Source organism: Maylandia zebra, linkage group LG22 (genome assembly GCF_041146795.1).
Source record: "Maylandia zebra isolate NMK-2024a linkage group LG22, Mzebra_GT3a, whole genome shotgun sequence".
Taxonomy (NCBI): Eukaryota; Metazoa; Chordata; class Actinopteri; order Cichliformes; family Cichlidae; genus Maylandia; species Maylandia zebra.
The window spans coordinates 17398884-17421270 of record NC_135187.1 but is presented as its reverse complement, the minus strand read 5'-3'; the positions used below and the strand labels follow the sequence as shown (position 1 = coordinate 17421270).

Sequence of the window (22387 nt, the reverse complement as noted above, 5' to 3'; positions counted from 1 at the left end):
CTTGCACTGTATGCATGATACTACATCTGCACGGTGAAGCATTTATCTCATGCTTCCCCACAGTCTGTAGAAAGTGATCCATCTTAGAGTCACTAGAACAGTCAGCCTGTCCCTAAATGTTACTACTACTACAGAAACATCTTAATATGTCGGCCTATCCTGTAGTTCATTTAATGACAACATTATCTTGTCATTTAATATTCTGTAAAAACTTCTTTTTTTTTTTCCTTTAACCTGCAGCTCGGCACCAGTTTGAATACTGACATAGCGTTTTATGAACACCATTTCTACCCAGCATGGAGAAATTCGGCGGCAGTGATCGCAGATTTGCAAAGTTTCCTTGTTTGCTCAACTTTGACATCAAATACATAAATTAGCATCTCAACAATGGTAAGCGGGTGGCGGCGGCGGCAGCAGCAGACCATCCAAAGCAACCGGTCATTTTTATGTTTGTATTCACATCAAACTTTTACAACACGTAATATAAAATCTTGCATAATTTGTCACAGTGAGCTGAATGCCAAACAACATGTGGGTGAATGCCTTCAGTTGTTTGCATTCACACATAACTTTGAGTTTTCCAGTCGACTAGAAATCAACGGTTGTGTGTCCTTGAGATGTTGTGAAGACTGACTGCATAACCAGCAGGATACATTTAAATTATTATTAGACTGGGGTGCTTTCTTTGTCCCTATAGAGGAAAAATTAACATGCGTGTCACAAACTCATTGCTTCCTTCGACATTTATTATACTTGCTGTTTATAGTCTAGTTCATCTTCTTGGTTATGTAATATTTAATTAGCTTGCGTGCTCGCTCCCTGTTCCCTCTATCTTGTCTCCATGTTTGTTTATCTTCTGTCCCAGTGCCAAGTTTGCATGTGTTACTCTGAGTCTCGCTATGTAAGTGTGTTTGTTCCTGTTTTATTTTGATAGTTTTGTGTCTTGTGTGCTTTGTATTGACTTTAACTTCCCTCGATTTTGTTGTAGCTGTCTCACACAGTGTTTCCCATCTCCCTAATTACCTGGTGTGTATTCAAGTTCCCAGTTTCTTTCTGCTCTTTGGCATGTTCCTAGTTTCTGCCTAGCCTGAGTTATTTTGTCATCCTTAGAAAGCGGCTATTGATTTTTACATTTGTGTTTTTGGAGTCCTGCGTTTGGGTCCTCCTTTGCCTGCCACACAGTTGTCCCTGACATATCATTGATGAAAGTTGTGTTGATTTCTTTCAGGATTGCATGTTGTGGTCTTGTTGTGATATTTACAGGGTGACGACTCCTGAAGAATGTTTCAGTCGTCTGGTTTTCCTCCCTTTTGTGGATAATTTATCTTATTGTGGATGGATGATCAGCCAGATCTTGTCAGGTAGAAATTCTTGTACAACTTCCAGCTCCATGCAGTTCTGTAAATCATTTTCTATGGTCCTGTGAAGCCTGAGCTGGTCGCACCAAGTAGTGTTTTGTGAGAAATGATCAGATTTTATAAATAAATGCTGATTTCCTGGTAATTAAACTTTTTCTTCTGAAAAGTATCTTTATTACTTATTCGTTTTTACCATTAAAAATGGCTCTGAGACAATTTAAGGCAGCGACTCATCATGCCACTTCTTGCTCAGTATACAGTATAAACTAGCTGCCCCAGTCTGCATGACCTCTCCACTGGCATCTGTAACTGGAAGTGTTTTCAAAAGCTGAGTAATGCAGTTGAGTATGCACAACCGCCCCATATTACCCGGAATGAACAGCAAACACAAGTCCCTTCTGACACATATGGAGTAAGCTTCACTTTAGATCTGAGTTCACTGAGTCGGGAGGATATTTCTAGGTCAGTGAAACAGACAAGCACTTGTATGCATTTCAGATGTGCTGTAATTTTTTACTCTTCTCTCAGCGATGGAGAGGGTCAGTTTACGCGTTATTTAGCTACATGAACTGTCAGCTCGCTCGAGCAAACTTGCTCGTGTTTTTATTTTCACGGCTAAACCAACATGTCACTGGTAAATGTTTAATTATATAAATGAGAAAGTCAGAGTGAACTCAACTTTTAACCAGGGAGTGACCGTTAAAGTGAGGAAACTCTGTTGTTTAAAAACTTCCCATCTTTAAAAATGCATGACCTGTAGAGAGAAGTATTTGTCTGGACTTAGATGCTGCAGGTGAGCTCACTTTCTGTTTAACGAAATGACAAAGCCTGGTAGATAACCACTGTGAAGTTAATCTGAGTCAGTTAATTTAGGTGTCTATAAAAAAGGCTGGATTTAATCAATATTTTAAATGTCAAAAATATCCAAATTTTGCCACAGCAAACCAGTTGTTGTATTTTAACAGCTGACACAAAAGAGCTGTGATTACTCTGAAAATATGCTGCAGTGTAAAAGAAAGTGACGGAGATGAAAGAGTAGCTTTGCTGTTGGTGTCACTGAAGAGACAAACATTACCTAATCTATACTGCCCTCAACAGGGAATAGGTGAATTCTCAAAGGTGGTGTGAGAAATATGGAGTAAGGTACAGTAGCTGATTAGTGGAGTTGATTTAATATTACATCACTGCTACATGTGCTGTAATTTTATTTTTTTTTTACATTTGACTACATCTAAAGGTAATTAATGGAATTACAGATGAGGACAAAATTATTAGCCTCCTATGATTTATTGATTTATTTTTGTCAAAAAGTGCTTTTATAACATAGCAAGGGATTTTCAAAATGGCATTTCTTAACAGACTTTCTTTAGAAAGCATAAATGACTTCTATTTGCACACAATGACAGAATTATTTCACAACAAACAAAAACGACTCATGAAAAACAGACGTTTTTTTTTTTTATTGGGCCTTGGCACAATTGATGTGCTTTAACTTTGTAATCTTATAAAATCAAGTTAAAACTGAGGGTTACCTTTTAATTTGCATCGTGCCAAAAAGAAAAAGTCAGTTTAGACTTGAGAAAACGAATCGTTAGTGATCACAAAGCAGGAGATTGACTGTTTCTGAGTGTCAAGAACTGGAGTGAGAGGTTTCATCAAGACATTCAAAGAGGGCCACACAGTACAGAACAAGCCTGGCAGAGGTTGGAAGTAAAAGATTTCAAAGTCTGTGGAAAGTGGTGACAGACGTGAGTAAAGACCTCAGAACAATTCCAGAGACACCAGTGAATGACTTGACTATATCTCAAATTGTAGTCTCAGAGAAGATGATGACTGGAACCCTTAACAGGAAAGACTGTGAGGTTTCAGACTGAGAGAAACTTCACTTCTGCAGAAGAGACACCTTCAAAGCCACACTGAAGTACATTACTGTGCAAAAGTGTTGATTCTCCTCTTTATATTTTCCCTTGTTTAAAAATGGCTTCTTGACAGCCACCCTTCCACCAGATGAGGCTTCAGTGAACAGTAGATGGATCAGCTGAAGGTCCAGTTACGTCTCTCAGGCCCTGTTTCAGGTCTTTGCTGGATTTGCTTCCTTGTTTCTTAAGGAAAAGCCTTTCAGATACTGATCATCTGCTGATGGCCTGACACTTCTTCTTTTGTCCTCCACTTGTCTGTTTTTTTCCCCCCCCAAGACATACTGCACACCATGCTGAGATATGCCAAGTTTTTAAGCTAATAGCTGTTTGCGAATCTCACTGGTGGTGGAATAATATTATTTTATATCTGTCAAACTGTTTTTTGGAGATTCGTGTAAGGAAATTAGAAAAAAAATATTAGTTTTGGCCCAGGCTGCTAGAAACAAAGAGACAGGTTATTGATGAAGCTCCTCCACTAAAGACCAGCATGACCAGCTGATGAACCCTGTGCCTGAAAAGAGTAATATTGTTACTGGATTAATTTGTCACTGTATCTGTGCTGCTTTAAAAAAAATAAACCCAAACAAAAAACCTGCAAAATCAAACCACTAGATGGAGATGTTGATCTATTTAAATTCTTCACCCAAACAGTTTCTTTTCTCAGTGCACTGTGGGCCTCACTCACATTGTGAAGTGAACCAGGCAGACCAGATTACAGCTGGTGGGGTCTAAAGATTAAAGCCGAGGGAACTTAGGAACAAATAAAGTTCACATAAGTGGTTTGTTTTTATACCACTTATCTGCAGTTAAAGCTGAAATCCATCAAATGAATTCCTTTCTAAATTAAATGCAGTCCTAATGTGATCTAAAGCTGAAACATTGTGTGGAGCTTCCTTAAGCATTTTGAGTTCAGACAGAATTACAGTCTAAATATTATTTATTTAGTTTAATGAGGATAGGGAAATGTAATATCTTAATTAAGAAAATGAGTAAAGTCTCCAGCTTGATATCAGAGGATATTACACAAAATTAAAATATAGAAGTATAGCCAAGTGGCGTTGCTGCAAGACTGTGATTTTCTGTCATTTGGGGCAGCACTGATATTGCATTATGCCAGTAAAAATGTTGGATTAGAACATATTTCACGAGTGTTGGGTAAATTATGGTTTGAATTAGCTCTCGTCCCCAGCTCAAGATGCATTTGTCAAAATCTCCCTATGTATAGATGGAGCATGTCTAATGGCACTGCTAAAAATGAATGGGGGGAAATATTTAAATGATTGGGCAGAGAGAAAAATATTACCATAACCCTTTCTGATCCGTACATCACAGTAAAGATTGAAAAGAATCATGCCACCCGTGGTTGTGTGTGTCTGTGTCTGTGTGTGCAGTGCACTGTGTGCAATACCCTGGGGATCAGTCATGCTGGGCTTTTGATTGTGGCAGGGCAGTCTCGGTTGACATACTCTCAGTGAATGAAGAAAAGATGGAGTCTGCGTGCGCGGAAAGCCTGCGGGACTATTCCCCCCCCCCCTCACTTCTTTTTTTCCCAATGTTGTTTTTTTGCTTTGTCATATTACACACTCGTTGTGCTGAACAGCTCATTGTTTCCAAATATCAGAGCATGAAATACACACACACACGCACACGTGCACACACGCACAAAATCCTTTTCATAATCTCGTCTGCTTTGAATGCTGACTTTATCCCATTTGACTGAATGAATCTCAATATAGCCTCGCATGAGCACAGTATGTGGGGATGGTAACAGGAAAGAGCTGACTTTAGCTCTCGACAGCAATAGGCTGAGTGAGTGGAAGAATATGCTGCCTGTGGATATAATGCCTCAATAAGCCGAAGATGTTAATCTAAAGACCTGGTTCCATGCATCTGGCATTTTTTTTTTTTCTTTCGTTCTGCACCTTTTGCCATCTGCATTCATCCTGTTATCCTCATTAAACGATTTAAGAAGTTTAAACAGTTAGATTTAATATTTGTTTTTTTTAACAATATGACAGAGATTTGCTGGGCTTTTTATGGAGCTTGCAAATTAAGGGAACTACAGAAGATCATCTTCCATGAGGCGTCTGATGGTTCACTCGCTCTAGAGCAAAAATCGGATGCTAACCTACTTACAACTGAGGAAAAACAATCTGTGGTTGCTTAAGATTTTCAGTAGTTGCTGTGACCAACTGGTTGCTCAGAAGTGGAAACAGAGACAGATTGCCAAAAAGTTAAATCATGCACCGTCTCCATAGTACTGACCATACGGCGAGTTGGTATCTATGCACATTGATGATTGGATCAGAGCTTTAAATTCAATTTTCTAACAGAAACTATGCGCTTCAGATTAAATGGACCTCCTCAGCTACGCTACGTGTGAAGTAGTTAGATGAGAGTGAATCTTGTCAGGAGAGAATCTAAACTTCCCTGTAGATATGTGCTCTGTTATTCCATCCATGCATACATGCACTGCGTAGCTCTGAATAGCGTAGCTGGACTAAACACTGAATGGATGTAAAAATATTGGTAAAAGAGGAACAGCTGTGTATCCACAACACAGAAAAGTTGCTCTGGGCCAGAACGCCAGTCATTATCTAATCTTCTTTGACGGAGCCACTGGCTGAATGACAATGCCGTGTTTCGGGACAGCAGCAGGGAAAGCCAATCATCTGCTCTATTTTGTATTCAGGCCTCGTCTTCGCACAAAGGTCTCTCTTGCTGTTGGCGTTTTCTGTCAAGTGATATTCTGTTCTCACCGCGTCAGGGTCACTCGTTTATTTATCCCAGAACAAACTAGCACTTTTGATCGGCCTGAAACATTGACATAAGAATTCAAGTACAATGTTTAAGTCGAGTTTTTGATTCACTGATGCTTTTGTGACATTTTTTTTTTTTTTTTTTTTGCATTTTCAGCAAATATTTAGGGCATGTCATAATTTTATTATTATTACAACTACTATTTATTATCTTTCTATATTACAAGAATGTAATATAGCATGCATAAATATATAAATAATTACACTGTCATCTTCTTTTTGCTGTTCGCTTTATGGGTCGCCACAGCCGTCCCACTGCCTCCATCTCATATCTGCCATCCTCCTCTGTCACATCAACCCTCTTCACGGCCTTCTTCACGACATGCATTAACCTCCTCTATGGGCTTCCTCCTTAACTCCTTCAACATCCTTTGCCCAATGATGTTATTTTAAGAAACATTATTTTTCCCTGTGCATCTTCATCTCTGCCAGAGTTAACTCATCATTAGGGTCCTGCAGCTAAAACGGCTTATTTTGGATTAAACTCCACGATGCCACGCGGCAGTGTTTGCGTTTAGATGTTTGCGTTGATTTGTTTGTTTATTCAGGTTTTATCAGCAGATTGAATGAAGAACAGACTGAAACACAGCTCGTACATCATGAGCTATTATCGTTCTCTCACATTACAGAGTCGCATTTCTTTGTGCGTGTTTTAAGTAAATTTGGGGCAGACTATAGATAAGAGCACTCTGTGTTGTTGATATGCATTACATAAATCACTTTTAGATAAGGGAGTGAGGCTTAGTTGAGCTCAGTTTTCAAAGTCACCTTTTTAAGCATGCCAAACAAGGCTGTTTTCTTGATATATAATATATTGTTGCCTCTAACCACTGTAGATATTTACATTATTAGCCCAGTGGTAGCAGTACTATGTCTTATAACATTATTCTCACCAAAACAGAAAAGTCTTAAGGAGAGGAACTAGTTTCAAAGGGATGCAACATGAGGGCCAAAGTCTGTAATAAAAGGTCAGCTTTTGGAAAAGGTCAGGATCAAGAAGGCTCCCTGTGGCATGAAATGAGGAAAATTCAAAGTGCTAACAAGGGTAGTGACACAGGTCAGGTCATTGCTTGTGGCGGCTGTGTTACGCAGCAGGATCAGAAGATTGCAAATCTCTGTGTTTTAAAAACACGAGCCGTCGTCTTCTTCTTTAACGTCGCCACAGTGGCTCATCTCCCTCTGTCTCACCCTATCTCAAGCATCCTCCTCTGTCACACCATGCACCCCCTCCATCACTACTTCACTCCTGCCTCTACATTCAGCGTCTTTTGTCCAGTATAGCCACTATCCCTCATCTACACGTGCCCAAACCATCTCAGCCTTGCCTCTTCAACTTGGTCTCCAATCTGCTCAACCTGAGCTTCTATATACCATATACAAGGCTTATATATAACAGAATGAGCTGCAGGTCACCTTCCCAGCTTTTAGACAACATCGAGTGCATAAAATGTGAGACATCAAATAAAAATGTGTTCACATCTTTAAAAGTGTTACCTAAAATAACAAGCATTCAACCTTTAATACTGATTAATGCTGATTTTTATCGGCAGGTACTCTCCAAATCCCTAACAGAAAACCCGTAATATTAGGACCTTTAGGAATACTGTGCATTAGAAGAGAGAATTAATTATAATTTCTCCTGCAAAACCTGTAAAAACTCCCTCATATCATAGTCTTTGCAGTTTTCTCTGCCTGTTATGAAAATGGCCCATAAAACATGTTTTTCTTGAACAGATTGTGAATAACGAACCGTCCCCACGTCCCTGTCGCCCAGTGGCTAATTTTCAATGGAAATGACGAAGGCTGGTGATTAACATGGGAGCCATATTGCATCCTTAATGATTCCTGAGTATGTGTCTCCTCGAATTGACTAATGCAAGAACAGATGGCCCCATGGGTAAAATCCAGAGACACTCACTGTGCCTGTGACAACTTTGAAAAGTGTGCCTATGAGTCATTTTGTGTCTGAACATTTGCGTGTGTATAAATGTGCTCACAAATGTGCTTTCCCAACATTTGCATCCTGTGGGCCATTGCTCTAAATAAGAAAGTAGATTTAGTGAGACAGCGTGGTTACATAAGAATAAGACAACGCTGCGTTTTTGTTCGAAGTGGGTTTGGGGTTGTTGGGTTTTTGTTTTTGTTTTTTTTTGTCTTTTGTATGCCTGCATCTATTGTCACGGGTTGTGGAGGTATCATGGACATTTTAGATGAAAAGGTTAAAGGACCACATGACTTCCTCTGTTTGTACACAGTCTGTCAGCTGTGTATGGAAGCCCGTTTCCGCCACTAAAAAAAAAAAAAAGGATCCATAACTCAAAATTTCTAGTTATTTTCTCGAAATTTCAAGTTATTATCTCGAAATTTCGACATATTAACTCAAAATTTAGAGAAAAGCAACTCGAAATTTCGAGTTAGCGCTGCCAATCAGTAATCTACGTGAATGACGTCATTTCCATGTTACCCGGAAGCTGAAGCCCTCAGCTACAAATGCTACAGCTAAGCTACCGGTATTACATCCAGTCGTGAATGCACAGATTGCTGAGTGTTTTCAGCCTGGCTTCACAAATGATGAAATCCCTGTGTTATTAGCTGAATCACATGGTGTTACTATCAGCAAACATACTTTAATTTGTTGGGATCCGTTTTTGAGTGCGCGGTCCTGCGCCATATGCTTCCGTGTAACAAGAAAGCGACCTCATTCACGTATATTTTTGATTGGCAGAGCTAACTCGAAATTTTGAGAAAAGTAACTCGAAATTTCGAGTTATTATCTCGAAATTTCGAGTTAATAACTCGAAATTTCGAGATAATAACTCGAAATTTCGAGTTATGGATACTAGCTTTTTTTTTTTTTTTTTAGTGGCGGAAATGGGCTTCCATAGCTGTGGGCATGGGGATTGGCAGAAACAGTTACAGGTGCTGTGCAAAATGCTCATTTGAGCCTCTAGTTCCTCAAACACCACCAGGATGTGAAACATGTTGACTCAAGAGTTGCAGCAGAAGATGCTGACAGAAGCTCAACTGTTCTCAAGAAAGCACCCACTGGCTTCTGTAGCAGCTATCGAGTCGTTGACATAACTCCATTCTTTGCTGTGGGCAATGTCATAGCATAGCTTCACGAGATTCACAGTTCAAAAACAGTCATTACTTGTCTTATATTCAGACTTTGTGCAGCCTCTCAGTTCATCCAGTACCTGAACCAAACTACTTTAGCTCCAGCTTTCTTTTGATTGGGTGCCCTTTGCAAAGAGGAGGCTTTGAGTCAAGTCAGAATTGCCATTCTTTTGTAAATGCACCATTCAACCTTGGACACGCAGGCCAGGTTTAACAGCCAAGACACAGCGGCTGGGAGCAAGCCGCAGTAACTGAGCGAGCTTAAGTGGCAATGATAAAAACAAAGAAATAAAAACTATTTGCTGTTATGATTTTTTTCATAGTGAATTCTTTCTTAAACATAAATGGAAAGGCGTGCATCTTTGCACCCGTCAGCACAGCCTCACAGAAAGGTTCACCATGTCAGATTTTGGTGATAGGCTTCCACTACCCTGAGGCCTCATGTTGTTAGCCAACGGCAAATAGCCTCTTTTGTGACAGATCCAACTCTAGTGCAGATGCTATTTGTACTAGGTGTATTTGGCTTTTCCATAGTGTCATATAGTTTAACAATAATGTGACTTTCACTGTGATAGATATATCTAAAGCATTTTCTTAATTATTCTCCAACTTCTTGTCCTTTTGTCCTAAGGAGAGGTTTTCTTCATTTTAAGAGACATGGGAAATCTCCTGAAGGGTCTTCTCTAACGGCCTGCTATTCCTATAGGTTGGTGCAAGATGCCTCAGCATGTGACAACATACACTCTATAGCCAGCCATAAAGTGCTTTCCTAGGGGCTCAACGCCTTGTAAAATACCCACGATTGTTTTTCCCACCATGACTGTCCTAGATAGTTGAGGTTACCCTCTTTCTCCCTTCAGGGTGGCCCTGGCGTAGGGGATGTCCAGGCATCATGCATCCAAACTCTGTTTCTAATGGATGAGACATTTCATTTCAGTCACACTGGACTAAAAATAGGACGGCAGCCTCCTGGTAACTAGAAAAGATCAGCAGTTGCCTGGCGATGGCACTGAATTTGATCACTTTTGGTGACAGATTGCAAGTAGTTGCAGTGATCAGCTGGTTGCCCTGAGATTTAGCGTGAAACACCGCCATGCTCTGGGCGAACACTTTCAATCTGATCGCAGGTCGCCTGGTGGGACGCAAGCTGTCTCCAAAACCGTTGCGGTCTGACTCAAACTGACTGCAGGCACTCTCAGACAGATGGATAACGTTTTGCAATTGCCATCTAATTTGTAAATGAAACAGATGTTGCAATCAATCTGATTCGGTCTGTGCTGCTGTTTATTATTGCTGTTTTATCACCATCTTGGCACAACAAAGAGGACAAGTGCTGTTTTCCCTATGGTGACTCTAGCATTAGCCAGGGGAAAATTAGGACTTTATGTAGTTGTAAATTTACGATTGTGCCGTTAGTCCTGGACGCTCGGGTTCTGAGAAGGTCCATAGGATGGTAATGAGGATTTGGAGGTCATCGGTCATTCTTGTTGCCCAACTGATTGGGAATTATTGATCGTTTGATTCTCGGTCATAGTTGTCAGACACATTGATTGTGCCATCTGCTGCTATCTCCTCATGGGGAACAAATAAGCAACCATTCAAATCAGAGTGGGCCAAATGACAGATAGTAACTCTTTAATGATTTTTTGTAGTTTGCTGGGAGAGTAGAAATCAGGGCTTTCAGTCTAAGACAGTCAAGTGAAAATATTTTTATTCCATTAAATTTTATATGTTTCACGTGTGTAAAAGCAGTTCAGCCAGTGTAAAATATCCTAGAATATTACTGATACTGTGGCAGTCTACTTCCTCTTCTTGTCTGCTTTGAGAAAAGTGGCAGATTGTATATGAAATGATACAAATTGCTGTTTCAGTATGTTTAATATTATTCTACTTTTATCATGCTTATTTTTCCATTGTATTGGGTGGAAAAAAACATAGCATGTGGTCTTAACGTGGTGTCCACTTCAACAACAAGCCTGCGGGCAATTATCCCTTGCACTGCATTGGTAATAGGTTATATTGTTATTATTTGGAGCATCTTAGCACATTATTAGCTGTATTTTTCAGCACATGTAGATGGTACAAGCCTGTAGTTGCTGGCAAAAAAAAAAAAAAAGTATGATGCATCCCTCCTCTAATTATGACCCATTTTACAGGTTGGTACTACACCGCCCACGTGGAGAGCTGCTGAAAAAACAAAAAACAAAAATTAATGAACTGCTGGAAAATATTAGGGAAAATATGTTATAAAGGACATGTAAACAGGATTGTTTTGACAAACACCTGGGTGTGATTTTTATCCGTGAGTGACTCATTATGTCCTAACATATTAGGATGGATGGCAATATCATTTTTCATATTCTGTTATTAGTTTGTCAGAATTATGTGCCTGTGAGCCGCTAATGTGCCGAGCTAATTTTGATCTGCGTAAAAAGTGAATATGCAGAGAACAGTTTTAATCCACATGACATTTCAATGAAGCTGAGGTGTGAATTTTGGCTGGGTTGATGCATCACCCTTTTCTGTTATAGATTTGCAGCTGTCCTTTTCTCATCTTCTGATCTTCTTGCCCCATCTTTAGCTCTAACACAGATGATGTCATATTCGACTCTAGAATGCTTTGGTATGCAGAGGAGTTCATTTTGGACTAAATGACTGCAAGATGCCCCGGTCATATGGCTGCGAAACAAGCCCAAATCACACCACACATCACACCTCCACCACTGATTGATAGTTGTTATGAGGTGGCTGCTTGGTTTGGTTTTCATCAAACTTGATGTGATGCATTATGGCCCTTTGAACTCATCTCTCCAAAGCACTTCTGTTCCAGAAAAGAAGCTTTCTCTTGCAACCCTTCCAAGCTAGCCTTACTTTTTCAGTCTTTTTCTAATTATACTGTTTAAAAGCCCGTAGAGTCTGAGATGTAATTCTTGGGTTTCTTTGCACTTTCTGTGAGCAATACATGCTGACCTTGTTGTGAATTTATCACAAGGTCCACTCCTGGAGTTATTCTCACTGTAGAATGATGTCATGGTCCTTCACAGCTTGATGGGCTTCATTGCTGATGTCTGCCACACATTCGCTTTTATAGAGGTGCTCACACCTGTTGATGATCAGTTATCAAATGCATTTTATTAGAAGCTTAAACTATTCATTCATAAGGAAGCAGTAAAGGTGTGCTTAGTTTTCCCCATGCTGCTTCTGTATTTTGGCTCAGTCTTTCTTAAATAAATAACATGATGTCATATTTTTGAGGTTGTACTCGGCTAATTTTCAGACCTGCTAAAAATTAAATTATTGTTTTTATGTCCTGATACATAAAACCTTAGAATTAACACAGGGTGTGCTTCCTTTTTCACATGATAGATTTATGCTCGATCAATTTAAATGAGAGTTTTCTGAAATGTGTCTGACCTGTGTTCTTCTTCACATCTTTGGCAGTAACTTTTGCATTACCTATTTAATCTGCTTAATAGCACTCAACAAGTATGGCACAAGGCAGCTTAATGGGAAATGTATTTAATCTGACTTGCATATCACAGATTGCCCCTGCCTGATCATATGTCTGATGAAAAATAATGTGCCCAGAAGCCTGCAATAGGGACCATATATTTTAGACTGCTGTGTTGGTAAACTGTATTTGTTGCACTCATAAATCAATTGTTAGTGCCAACCTGCAAGAATTGTATTAACCTATCCATCCGATTTCAAGTCACATATCCAAGTTATGGTCATGGCAGTAATGAATCAAGCTGAGCAGTCTAGATGTACTTTCCCACATTGACGTCCCCCTGCTCCTTCTGGCGTTCACATGCCAGCTGGGAGGTGTAATCCCTCCGGCTGTGCTCCAGGATCTCTTCCAGTTTAGTCAAGAACACTCTGAAAAGGAAGCACCTTGGGGGGTCACCAGGCGACTGAACCACATCGAGCTTCTTTTCTCATTGTGGCAAAGCGCAAAAGTCCTCCTGAAACTCTTTCAGCTTCTCTTTTGTTAGCTTGTTACAATGTCAGCAACACTGCACCCACTGTAAGTGAACAGTGTCAGTGTCTTTTGCTCTTGCACCACATCCAACCTCTGGCATATGGAGTAGCAGGAGTGCTAGGGAACTCTCCGACATTTATTAATACTGCAAAAGCTACGTGTAAGTCACAAATCAACACTTAAAGCAGTTAAAATGATGTTAATTTACTGGGATATGTAGTTTGATTCTCTCCTCTCAACTGTTGACAAATAAGGATATGTAAATTGCAAAAAATGGCTAATTTAGGCTACTTATTGAAGTGGTGTTTCTTTGGGACTATCTATTTATGATATAGTCTGTTGGAAGTTTTCCTGTCCTGTTTCAAGATCCTAACACAGCATCAGTGCCAAAGAGCTTAAAATATCCGAGCCTGTCAGAGCCACTCAAACCAAAAAGGGGATTTTCAAAGTGTCACTGAACTGATAGTTACCTCAGCTACATTAATAAAATAAACACTTGCTCATCATTTAATTGTGAAATTTGTGGCACAGGTACATATCGGGCAAACAGGGTCAAACCCACGCCTCCACTCAGGCAGGGAGCTGCGATCAAAAATTTAGGACCATTTCAAAGAACTTGCGGTAACTTCAGCTTCTTTGCAAAGATGACGGGCGGGCGTAAACAAGGAATAAAGATGAATTTAGACTGGAATGAAAGAGTGTGTATGAATCCTATAAAAACACAGATTTTCTATGCTTGCTAAGATATTAGCATTTAGGGAAGATGAAGCAGGTTAGGCCAACTCCCCCGTTAATTATGTTAACAGTAATATGGCAAAAAGAGCAGCGCTGCTCTTTCCCCAGTTTTCGCTGGGCTTCTGGACTAAAGAGTTGAAAAGTTTATGGATGGCCTGGAGAATTTGGCATTTCTCTACACAGATTACATAAAACTGGTAGGCAGAATGTCAGTTTCCAAGGCAACTGTATTTTTTTTATTATTATTTTTTGTATGTGTGTCTTTTCTTTCATTCTCATGTCATTTCTCTGAGTGCACTTAGTTTTCATCATCAGCTGATGCCTCTGTGGGTTTCTAAGCTTTAGTAATGGTGGGTTAAGTTTCACATGGGAAAGTGTGTTTAACAAGCTGCGACTTTACAGAGAGATGATGGGGAAGGAGAAGGAGTTCAAGCAGCAAAGAGTTTTTGTATGAATGCAAAAGACTGTTGGATTAAATGAAAATGTTTGATAACATTTATTACTGTAATGTTTAGATATGTGTTCATCTTGTTTTTTGCGTCTAGACGATGTGAGTTGTAAACAGGCTCCAGGAGAATCTCATTATGCTCCCAAATAGTGCTGCGTAAACATTTACCTGCAAATGTCAATGTGTGAATTAAAAGGCTTTTAACTGAGACTTACACACTTACCCCAAAGTATCCACTGACTGATGATGTAAGTGTGATCTTCTGATACAGGGTGGTAGTATATTCACATTACTTTAGAGACAGATGGCTGTGTAGTGATTTTAACATTCATACTATTTGCACTGTATGGACGGTTTAGTTATATTTTCCAGTTTACAGTGCAGTGAAGTTCATATTCTCTGTGGCCCGCCCACACATTTTCACACCACAAGCTGCTTTGTCTCGTTCTAAACATTAAATTCAGCCTTTTTTTCCTCTCTCAAATGAAACTGGGACAAAATGAATACATGAAGAATGTTTATACTTTTAGAAGTATTCGAACAACTTGATTTACAGGTTTATTAAAAAAGTACTGTGTATATTAGTAAAGCCTGAGCACACATATTCCAATGGCTTGCCCCAAGGATCCTATTTTTAGCTGCATTGCACCAGTGAGATATGTTATAGGACGTTACTGCCAAATTTGAACATACTTGGATACTAAATATAAAAGGTAACTCTGCTTGGAAATCAGACACATTCAAAACTGTCGAGTCTCGACTCGTCTAAAAGAAAAGTCTTAATTTGTTCTTTTATAGCTGTTGAAATTCTTTTTCTGCTTCTGTTCAAGAAAGTGCTTTGAGGTATCATCCCATGTTTGATGAATCATATATCTCCCACATTCCTTCTTGCTGGGTGACGATCTTATGCAGTTTTTAATATTGTTGATACTTTTCTCAAGGCATAACCATTGACTGATGATCATTGGTAAGTAGGTGAGAGTCCTGAGATGGGTTTGGGTATAGAGCTGGACTGATATATCGATCCCACCGATTGCACAGTCATACCTAGTACAAATAGAACAAAACACAGTAGACTTTAAAGTGGATTTTTTTTAAAAAGTGTAAGAAATGTGCAAGCAAAAAACGAATGACTTAATGAATAAATAAAGGATTAATCAAATGATTACTGCACATATTATTATTGTCCCCCAAAAAGCTGGAGGTAGCTTCCCCGAGGGAGGTAGCCAATCAATGTTAGCACTGATTAAGGCTGTTGCCCTGCTGTCAAAGCTGTCCTTGAGTCTGTTCAGAAGTTCCTGACGACTGTAAGTAACTTCTGCTCGACATACAGTAGGAAAAAACACATACATCCACACGTATACATATAAAAAATATTAAAAAAACAAAGCACCGAACGTGAAAAGAAGTAAGCCGCTGCGTCTGTGTGCGCCGCCATCTTGTTCGGCTGGTGATGTATTAGTATCGGTTTTTATAACAACGGATGAATAGGAATTGAAAGTAAAGACGAGACAGGAGAAACACCCTTCGATCATGTAATGAGTGTTGCTGTTGCATAATTTGTACACCAGAGGGCAACATCCCTGTTGGCAGCTCACCAAGCAGCTGTTCTGAGCACAGCTGAATTAGAGTGTAAAGAGGAAATCCACAAATTGTTGTAATAGTAAAACAAGATTGTTTGTGAACGGCATTGTTACATTATCTTAAAAAAGACTCGCATAACAAATGTCAGGGAACTGTTTATGTTTACTGTGTCTGATAGAAAATCATACGTCTGGGTCTACCAGTAAAAAAGGGAAGTCTTGAAAGGAGTGTAGCAGCTTCACTCACATTTATGACAAGAAGCTCACAGCAAACCTGGAAATTGTCACAGTCAGAAGTCGCTGGGCTTCTGAAAGTTATATAAGAAATTCCTGCTAAAGCCTTGAAAGTTTTCTTTAATCCCCTTTTTCTGTATTGATATGTTGTCCAGCCACAGTGCTATTAACCAGGCTATCCATTAATATCTGTACTTTACCACTGGTGAAAGAAAGAGTTTTAAATATCTCTCAAGGCAGCTCATTTCACTACATGAAAAAGCTAAGTCAAAACAACAGCTGCACACCGCTGCAGTAAAAATTAAAAATATGTATGTAGCGCTGTTGATTAGTTATTCACAAATTAGCTGTTATATTTAGTCACGTTTTTCCATGTTTATTTCTTGGGTTGTGAGTGTGAATCAGGGCAGTTATCTGTTTAATAACTCGCTTTTTGTATTGCATGATTTCATACTCAAAGAGTCCATCCTCAATTCCAGCCGGTGCACTTTTTACCCCTCCCACAGCTCATTCTCTGCTGCAGTTATAATCACCCGTAGCTAATTAAGGGGCTTATAATATTTCCGTTGAGTTGCCTGCAGCTTTATTTGTGCAGCTGTGTCCAAAAGCTATCGATTGTGGCTGCTGGTGTTTGTAGCTTGTTTTCGAGCAGAACGGCCCTACAGGCGCTGAGAGCTTTGAAGGATCCTGAAGATGAAGGGTAAGGTTGACAAGGTTAGCTTTAGAGTGTGTGTGTGTGTGTGTGTGTGTGTGTGTGTGTGTGTGTGTGTGTGTGTGTGTGTGTGTGTGTGTGTGTGTGTGTGAGAGAGAAAAAGAGAGAGGTTTTAATTCCTCTTTAAACTCACTACCCTATGTTACTCTAATAAATAAAAACATTATATATATATATAATCTCCATAATACTGTGTCAGTGGCACTTGTAGATCAGAGAGCTGTGTCTTTGCAGGTCCCATCACTTGAGCTCAGCATGCATTGGAAAAGAGGTGGGCAATATGAAAGAAAAGAAATCGGGAGGAGTTAGTGAAGGACATGAGAGGAGGCGACAGAGCTAGGTGGATTTGTGATGCTCTTCACAGCATCATGCTAATGAGGAGGATTATTATGTCCCCCCCTCAGGCTGTGGAGGCACAGTGTGGGCACAAGTGTGTTTCACTTTTGATGCTGGGATTTGTGTGTAAGGCTGTTCATGTGTGTGTGTGTGTGTGTGGTACATGACAAAAGCAGCAAGCCTAACCTTTCAGAAATGGTTCTGTTTAGCTAGCTTGACATCTTTGCTCTGTATCCACTTTAATAGGTGTTCATAATCCCTATTCATTAAAATAGCTTACTCCTCCAGATATATAAAGTCTGCAGACTGGGTTAAGAGGCATCCATGTGTGTTTAAAGGTCAGAGCCAAATGTGTTCACGAGTTACGATTTCTAAAATTGCTCAGCTTCACACACAAACCTACAAACTCATAAGCGTCTATGCTCCTTATTTTCTATCCTCCTTGCGTACACACCCTCTCTCCCACCCCCTCTTTGCCTTCTCTTTTCTACTCAGGTCCCCCTCCTCCCTCGCTCAGCAGCAGCTAGTGGTATGCTCCAATCGTCTTCGCTCTTCTCCCTTCTCTCTCTCTCTCTCTGCACTGTCAGCCTCAGCAGTCTCCACACCACAGCGAGACACTGGTGCAGCGCTGATCCCCCCACATGCACGTGCATGATTTGTGAGTGGCAGGTTCTTAAAAAAAACAACGCTCAGCACCGAAGTGTGTACAAGTGTGCATGAGAATGTTTTTCTGAAGCATCTTTTTGTGCCGAGGAGCATGTGTGCTGGCCGAGAGACAGTGTGAGGATGCATGGTTGGCAGGTGTTGTCGTGATCGGTGGAGTTTTTGGTGTACTATCGTTGTGTTGTCTGCCTTCCCCCTTCTCCTCCGATTTTGGTTATCCTGTGAGGACAAAAAGCATCCTGCTGGGATGTCCACCTCGCCTGGTGCAAATGATGGGAGCCAAAGGAACTCTTGTAAGTGACTTTATTTCATCTTTTCTATTCGAGGGTAGTGATCTCTGTGTTTTTCCAGGACGTCAAATATCTGATTGGTGCTGATTTTATGCGAAAGAACCTTCCTTTTCCCATTCAAATAACGGATGTTATTTTGAAGGGAGGCCTGGTCAAGACAAAAACAGGACATAATTTAAGTAAATGTATTTTACCGTTAATGCATCGCTAGGGAAACAAAGACTGCACTTTTTACTGACAGTAGGAATGTAATGTCTGCTGATGTGTGAGATTTGGCTTGTGTGACACTGTACTGTATGTAATTAAGAAAATGATGTGTAAATTAGTAAAAGTGAAGTAGTCCAACGTGTACAGACTGCTACATGTTTACATGATGCAGCGCTCAGAGGGGTGTGTAATGTGGGAGTCCGTGCGTGTGCGTGCGAGTGTGTTTCCACACATCCTGGAGCTTCTCCAGCTGTCGACGTATCGGGAAAGTGCCGTTCGTCGACTGACAACCAAGACAGCTGTATTTTCTCAGGAAAAGACCAGATGCTGATGTCATTCGTTACCGTCGAACTATCAAATATTTCATTTTAACACCTGTGTTCGGTGTAGTTGCTGTTAAAACTTATTTATTTTCTTGTGTTTTTGTGTTTTGTTTTTTTAGAATAAGCTTAAAAACTCATACAATGTCATTTTCATAGCGTAAATTAGTTTCCTTTGTGTGTTTGTACTGTATCGATAGCTTTAGCTGTGCAGGGCAGTGCTAGGTTGTGGAAACAAGAATATGGCTATACCGTGTATTCAGTGGGTGAAAGTGTGTGGGACTCATGTGCGTTTTTGTGAGTTTTAATGTTTGACTTCATTCTGGCTTCAAGTAACACACACACACACACACACACACACACACACACACACAAAGGATTGCTGTACTGTAAGTGGGTAATTGATAATACGAAGTGAGTCATTTTGACTCATTTGAAAGCTCAGTGGGAACATACAGACACACACACACACACACACACACACACACACACACACACACACACACACACACACACACACACACACACACACACACACACACACACACACACACAGGAATACATTGACTGTCTTGACTGAGGCACAGATCACAGCTGGGAAAATGGGCCTTCTCTTATTGCTTTCATTATTATTGCACCATCCCCCTCTTCCTCCTTTCATTCCCCTTCTCCTCTGTTATTTTCAGGATGTTATTTACTGTTCAACCTTTCATAACTTGCCTGGAAACCTTCTGTGTGTCTGGGTGATGCATTAATGATCACACAATGACACACCCACCCACAGTAGGTATCAATTGTGTGTTTGCGACTGAGGGCTTTTTTTGTATAATTACACTGTTGTATGTTCTTTTATTTGGCTGAGTAATACTGAAGCCTCCGTTCCGCTCTTTCATGTCTAGTTCTTGGTTGCTTTGTGTTGAATTTGACCAGTTTGCTCCTTGTCAAGGCGCATCCATCACATTACCTTATCACAGAGCCGTGCTTTCAGAAAGAAATATCAAGTGACTGCAGGCTATGATTACTGATTTACTAACCATAATGTTACATAACCAAAAGCAGCATCTGAGGACACAGTGTAACCTAAAGAATAGCTTTTAGGAGAAGAAAACCACAGATTGAACAAGCGAAAAGGAAAAGATCTCATATCTAAGGTAGTATAAATAAAGCAGCCAGCGTGCTTGTGATCATGAAATACAAATTTAGTGCTCACTGCACTGAATTTATTGATTAAACCCTGAAAGCAAATCATCAGAGATGATACGAAGAGAGAGGATACTTATGAACTATTTATGGACTTGTGTTTTTCAGAGCGTCTTTTTTTCTAAAGTGGCAGTATTTTTATCTGCATCCTGTCATCTTGACTCAGTGTGATATTATCAAAGTGTAATGATGGTGCAGATCTCTTCTATCCTCGTTAGTTTGTGTCCTCTGTAAAGGAGCAACAGCAGGCACCTGCCACTGAGATGGATGTGCTGTGTCATCACTTCCTCAGCCAAATGATGGCTTACCTCACCTCTCTGTTCCTCTCCGCTATTTTCCCCATCTACTCACCTCTCTTACCCATCCCCACCTTTCTTTCTCTTTGTGCACGGTTACTGTACACATCTGCTCTCTTCACCACTGGTGTCCTTAATCTCCTCTCCTCTGCCCCCCTCCCCCCCCCCCCCATCGCCCACTTTATCTAGGTTCACATGAAACTTTAATTGCATGTAAATCAAAGCGCTCCAGATATAATTAGTCTTTTGTGCTGCTTTAATAAGGAGAGTCTGCACTATTGAAATATGGTAGAGTAGCAGACTCCTGCACTATCTCAGATAGCTAAAGCCACAGGGCAAACTCAAGTTTTAATGCTGAAGGAAGTGACGTGAACTTTTGAAGTGAAGGTTTTTAGTAACTTAAAAAAAATGTATTCCTGGTGTTTTTTGGTTGTCCTTACTAGTGTAGGGTTGATCTTCCTTGTCCCTGCATAAAAATCTGTTTATGTTCACCAAACAATATTTGATAGGTAAATGCTCATTAAAGGTATCAGTATTGGGACTATGTGTCAGAAATATTGGATTTTAAAATACTGGTGTCTACTTTCAGCAGAACGGGAATGTTGGAAATGTGACAGCGAGCAGGCAGCAGCACAGAAGGTGGGAATTTTTTCATGCTGAACCAATTATTTGCTCGTGCTAAAAAGTTAAAGCTCTCTAAATGACACGATTGTTGTTTGAATCTGGCACTGAAACGAAAATGTCTCCAGTGAGTAAGACACTGTAACTGTATGCTTTTATTTTTGCATACATTTCTCCTCCTCAGTTGCTTTAGTTAAACTAAAAGCAGTTAGCTTGTGAATTATTAGCATATTCAAACATTAATCACAGAGCTTATAAACACAGAGTCTGTGCACGCTGACGTGTGTTTAATTTGTCTGATCATTGTCAAAGACGGCCTTTGAGATTAGAAGAGATCAATATTCACTTCAACTGACTCCTCTTCTTGTTGCTTTGTTTTTGCTAAATGACAAAAAAAAAATTGATTATTTTTAGACCTTTTTCATTGTTTTCACTGCTAGTCATTAAGCAAATAGGCTCATATTTGCACATTTAATAGTCGGGGGGGGTGTTTTTGTTAATTTACCCACTTGTTGTTGAGTCACACACATGTCAGCCACGGATATGCAATATTTATGACATCTCTCTGTGTGCTCCAGGTTTGTTTATTATCCTTTTGTCCCCCTCTTCCTCCCTCCCTCCCTCCCTCTTTCCATGACTCGTTTCCACCTTCCTTCTTTCCAAGTCATGTCCACCTGGCTTAACAGGTGTTGCTGGCAAACCGTTAACAATATGTCTCCTCTAGTAACACTCATAAGTTTACTCATCTGTACTAGAGAGACCGCTTACAGTTTGTATCTGTTGCATAAATTGTAAATTGGCGATTTTTAATGTTTTCATTTGTTACTTTGTTATGCTTTTGTATAACATGTTCAATTTAATTAGACAATAAAAAAAGCGAGACAACATTAATGGGGAGTAAAAGGAAGACGAGTACAAAAACAAAATGACATGAACAATGAAATGATAGAGCAAACAAATGACACTAAAGAAAGGAGAGAGCAGCGAAAAGGAAAAGGGATAGGATTGAAAACAGGTGGAGGGTGAAGGAGAGTGGATGATGAGACATGCAATTAGTGACTCGAGAAAAATAAGAAGAGATTAATAGTAGAACAGGCCTTTAAAGACTAAATCAAATCGGGTAATACAGTAAAGAAACAGAATATTGATGTTTTAGAGCAAGACAGACACAATGTCTGGAAGTCTACTAATTGGTGCTGGCTGTGGTGGTGAAATAGAGGAACCCAGCACTCCTCCTCTACAGCCATGACAGGATCTTTCATTAATTTACAAATACCGACAGATAAAAGTGAGAGAACCATCTTGTCACACACGATGTCCTATCATTACTGTAGTTGTGACATATTTTCAGAGGTTTTGGCTTAATGCACTGTGGTTTAAGTGATTAACCTACAGAGCATTTAACACATGTAATATTATTACATAATACCAGAAGCTCTTCAAGCCCTTTTATATGTGCTGTCATATGTGCTTGTTTTTAATTTGGCATGCTAGGATTTCTGCTCAGCCGTTTGAATTGTTGAAACATCGCAGCACATTAAGAAGAT

The 22387-nt window shown here is 39.9% G+C and overlaps 1 protein-coding gene across 3 annotated transcripts in view; it reads left to right on the top strand.

The window, feature by feature from the left end:
* Positions 1-22387, top strand: part of dtnbp1b (dystrobrevin binding protein 1b) — a 61257-nt gene that overhangs the window by 19060 nt on the left and 19810 nt on the right. Inside the window, exon 1 of one of the 3 annotated variants that reach the window (XM_004549193.4) lies at positions 17809-18199. The exons of 1 other annotated variant lie outside the window; for it this stretch is intronic. In XM_004549193.4, coding sequence (XP_004549250.1) covers positions 18034-18199 — 166 coding nt within the window. In that variant the 5' untranslated portion in view covers positions 17809-18033. Of the gene's footprint in view, positions 1-17808; positions 18200-22387 lie in introns of those variants that run through there. One more of the 3 variants, XM_012918608.4, reaches the window with a different exon arrangement.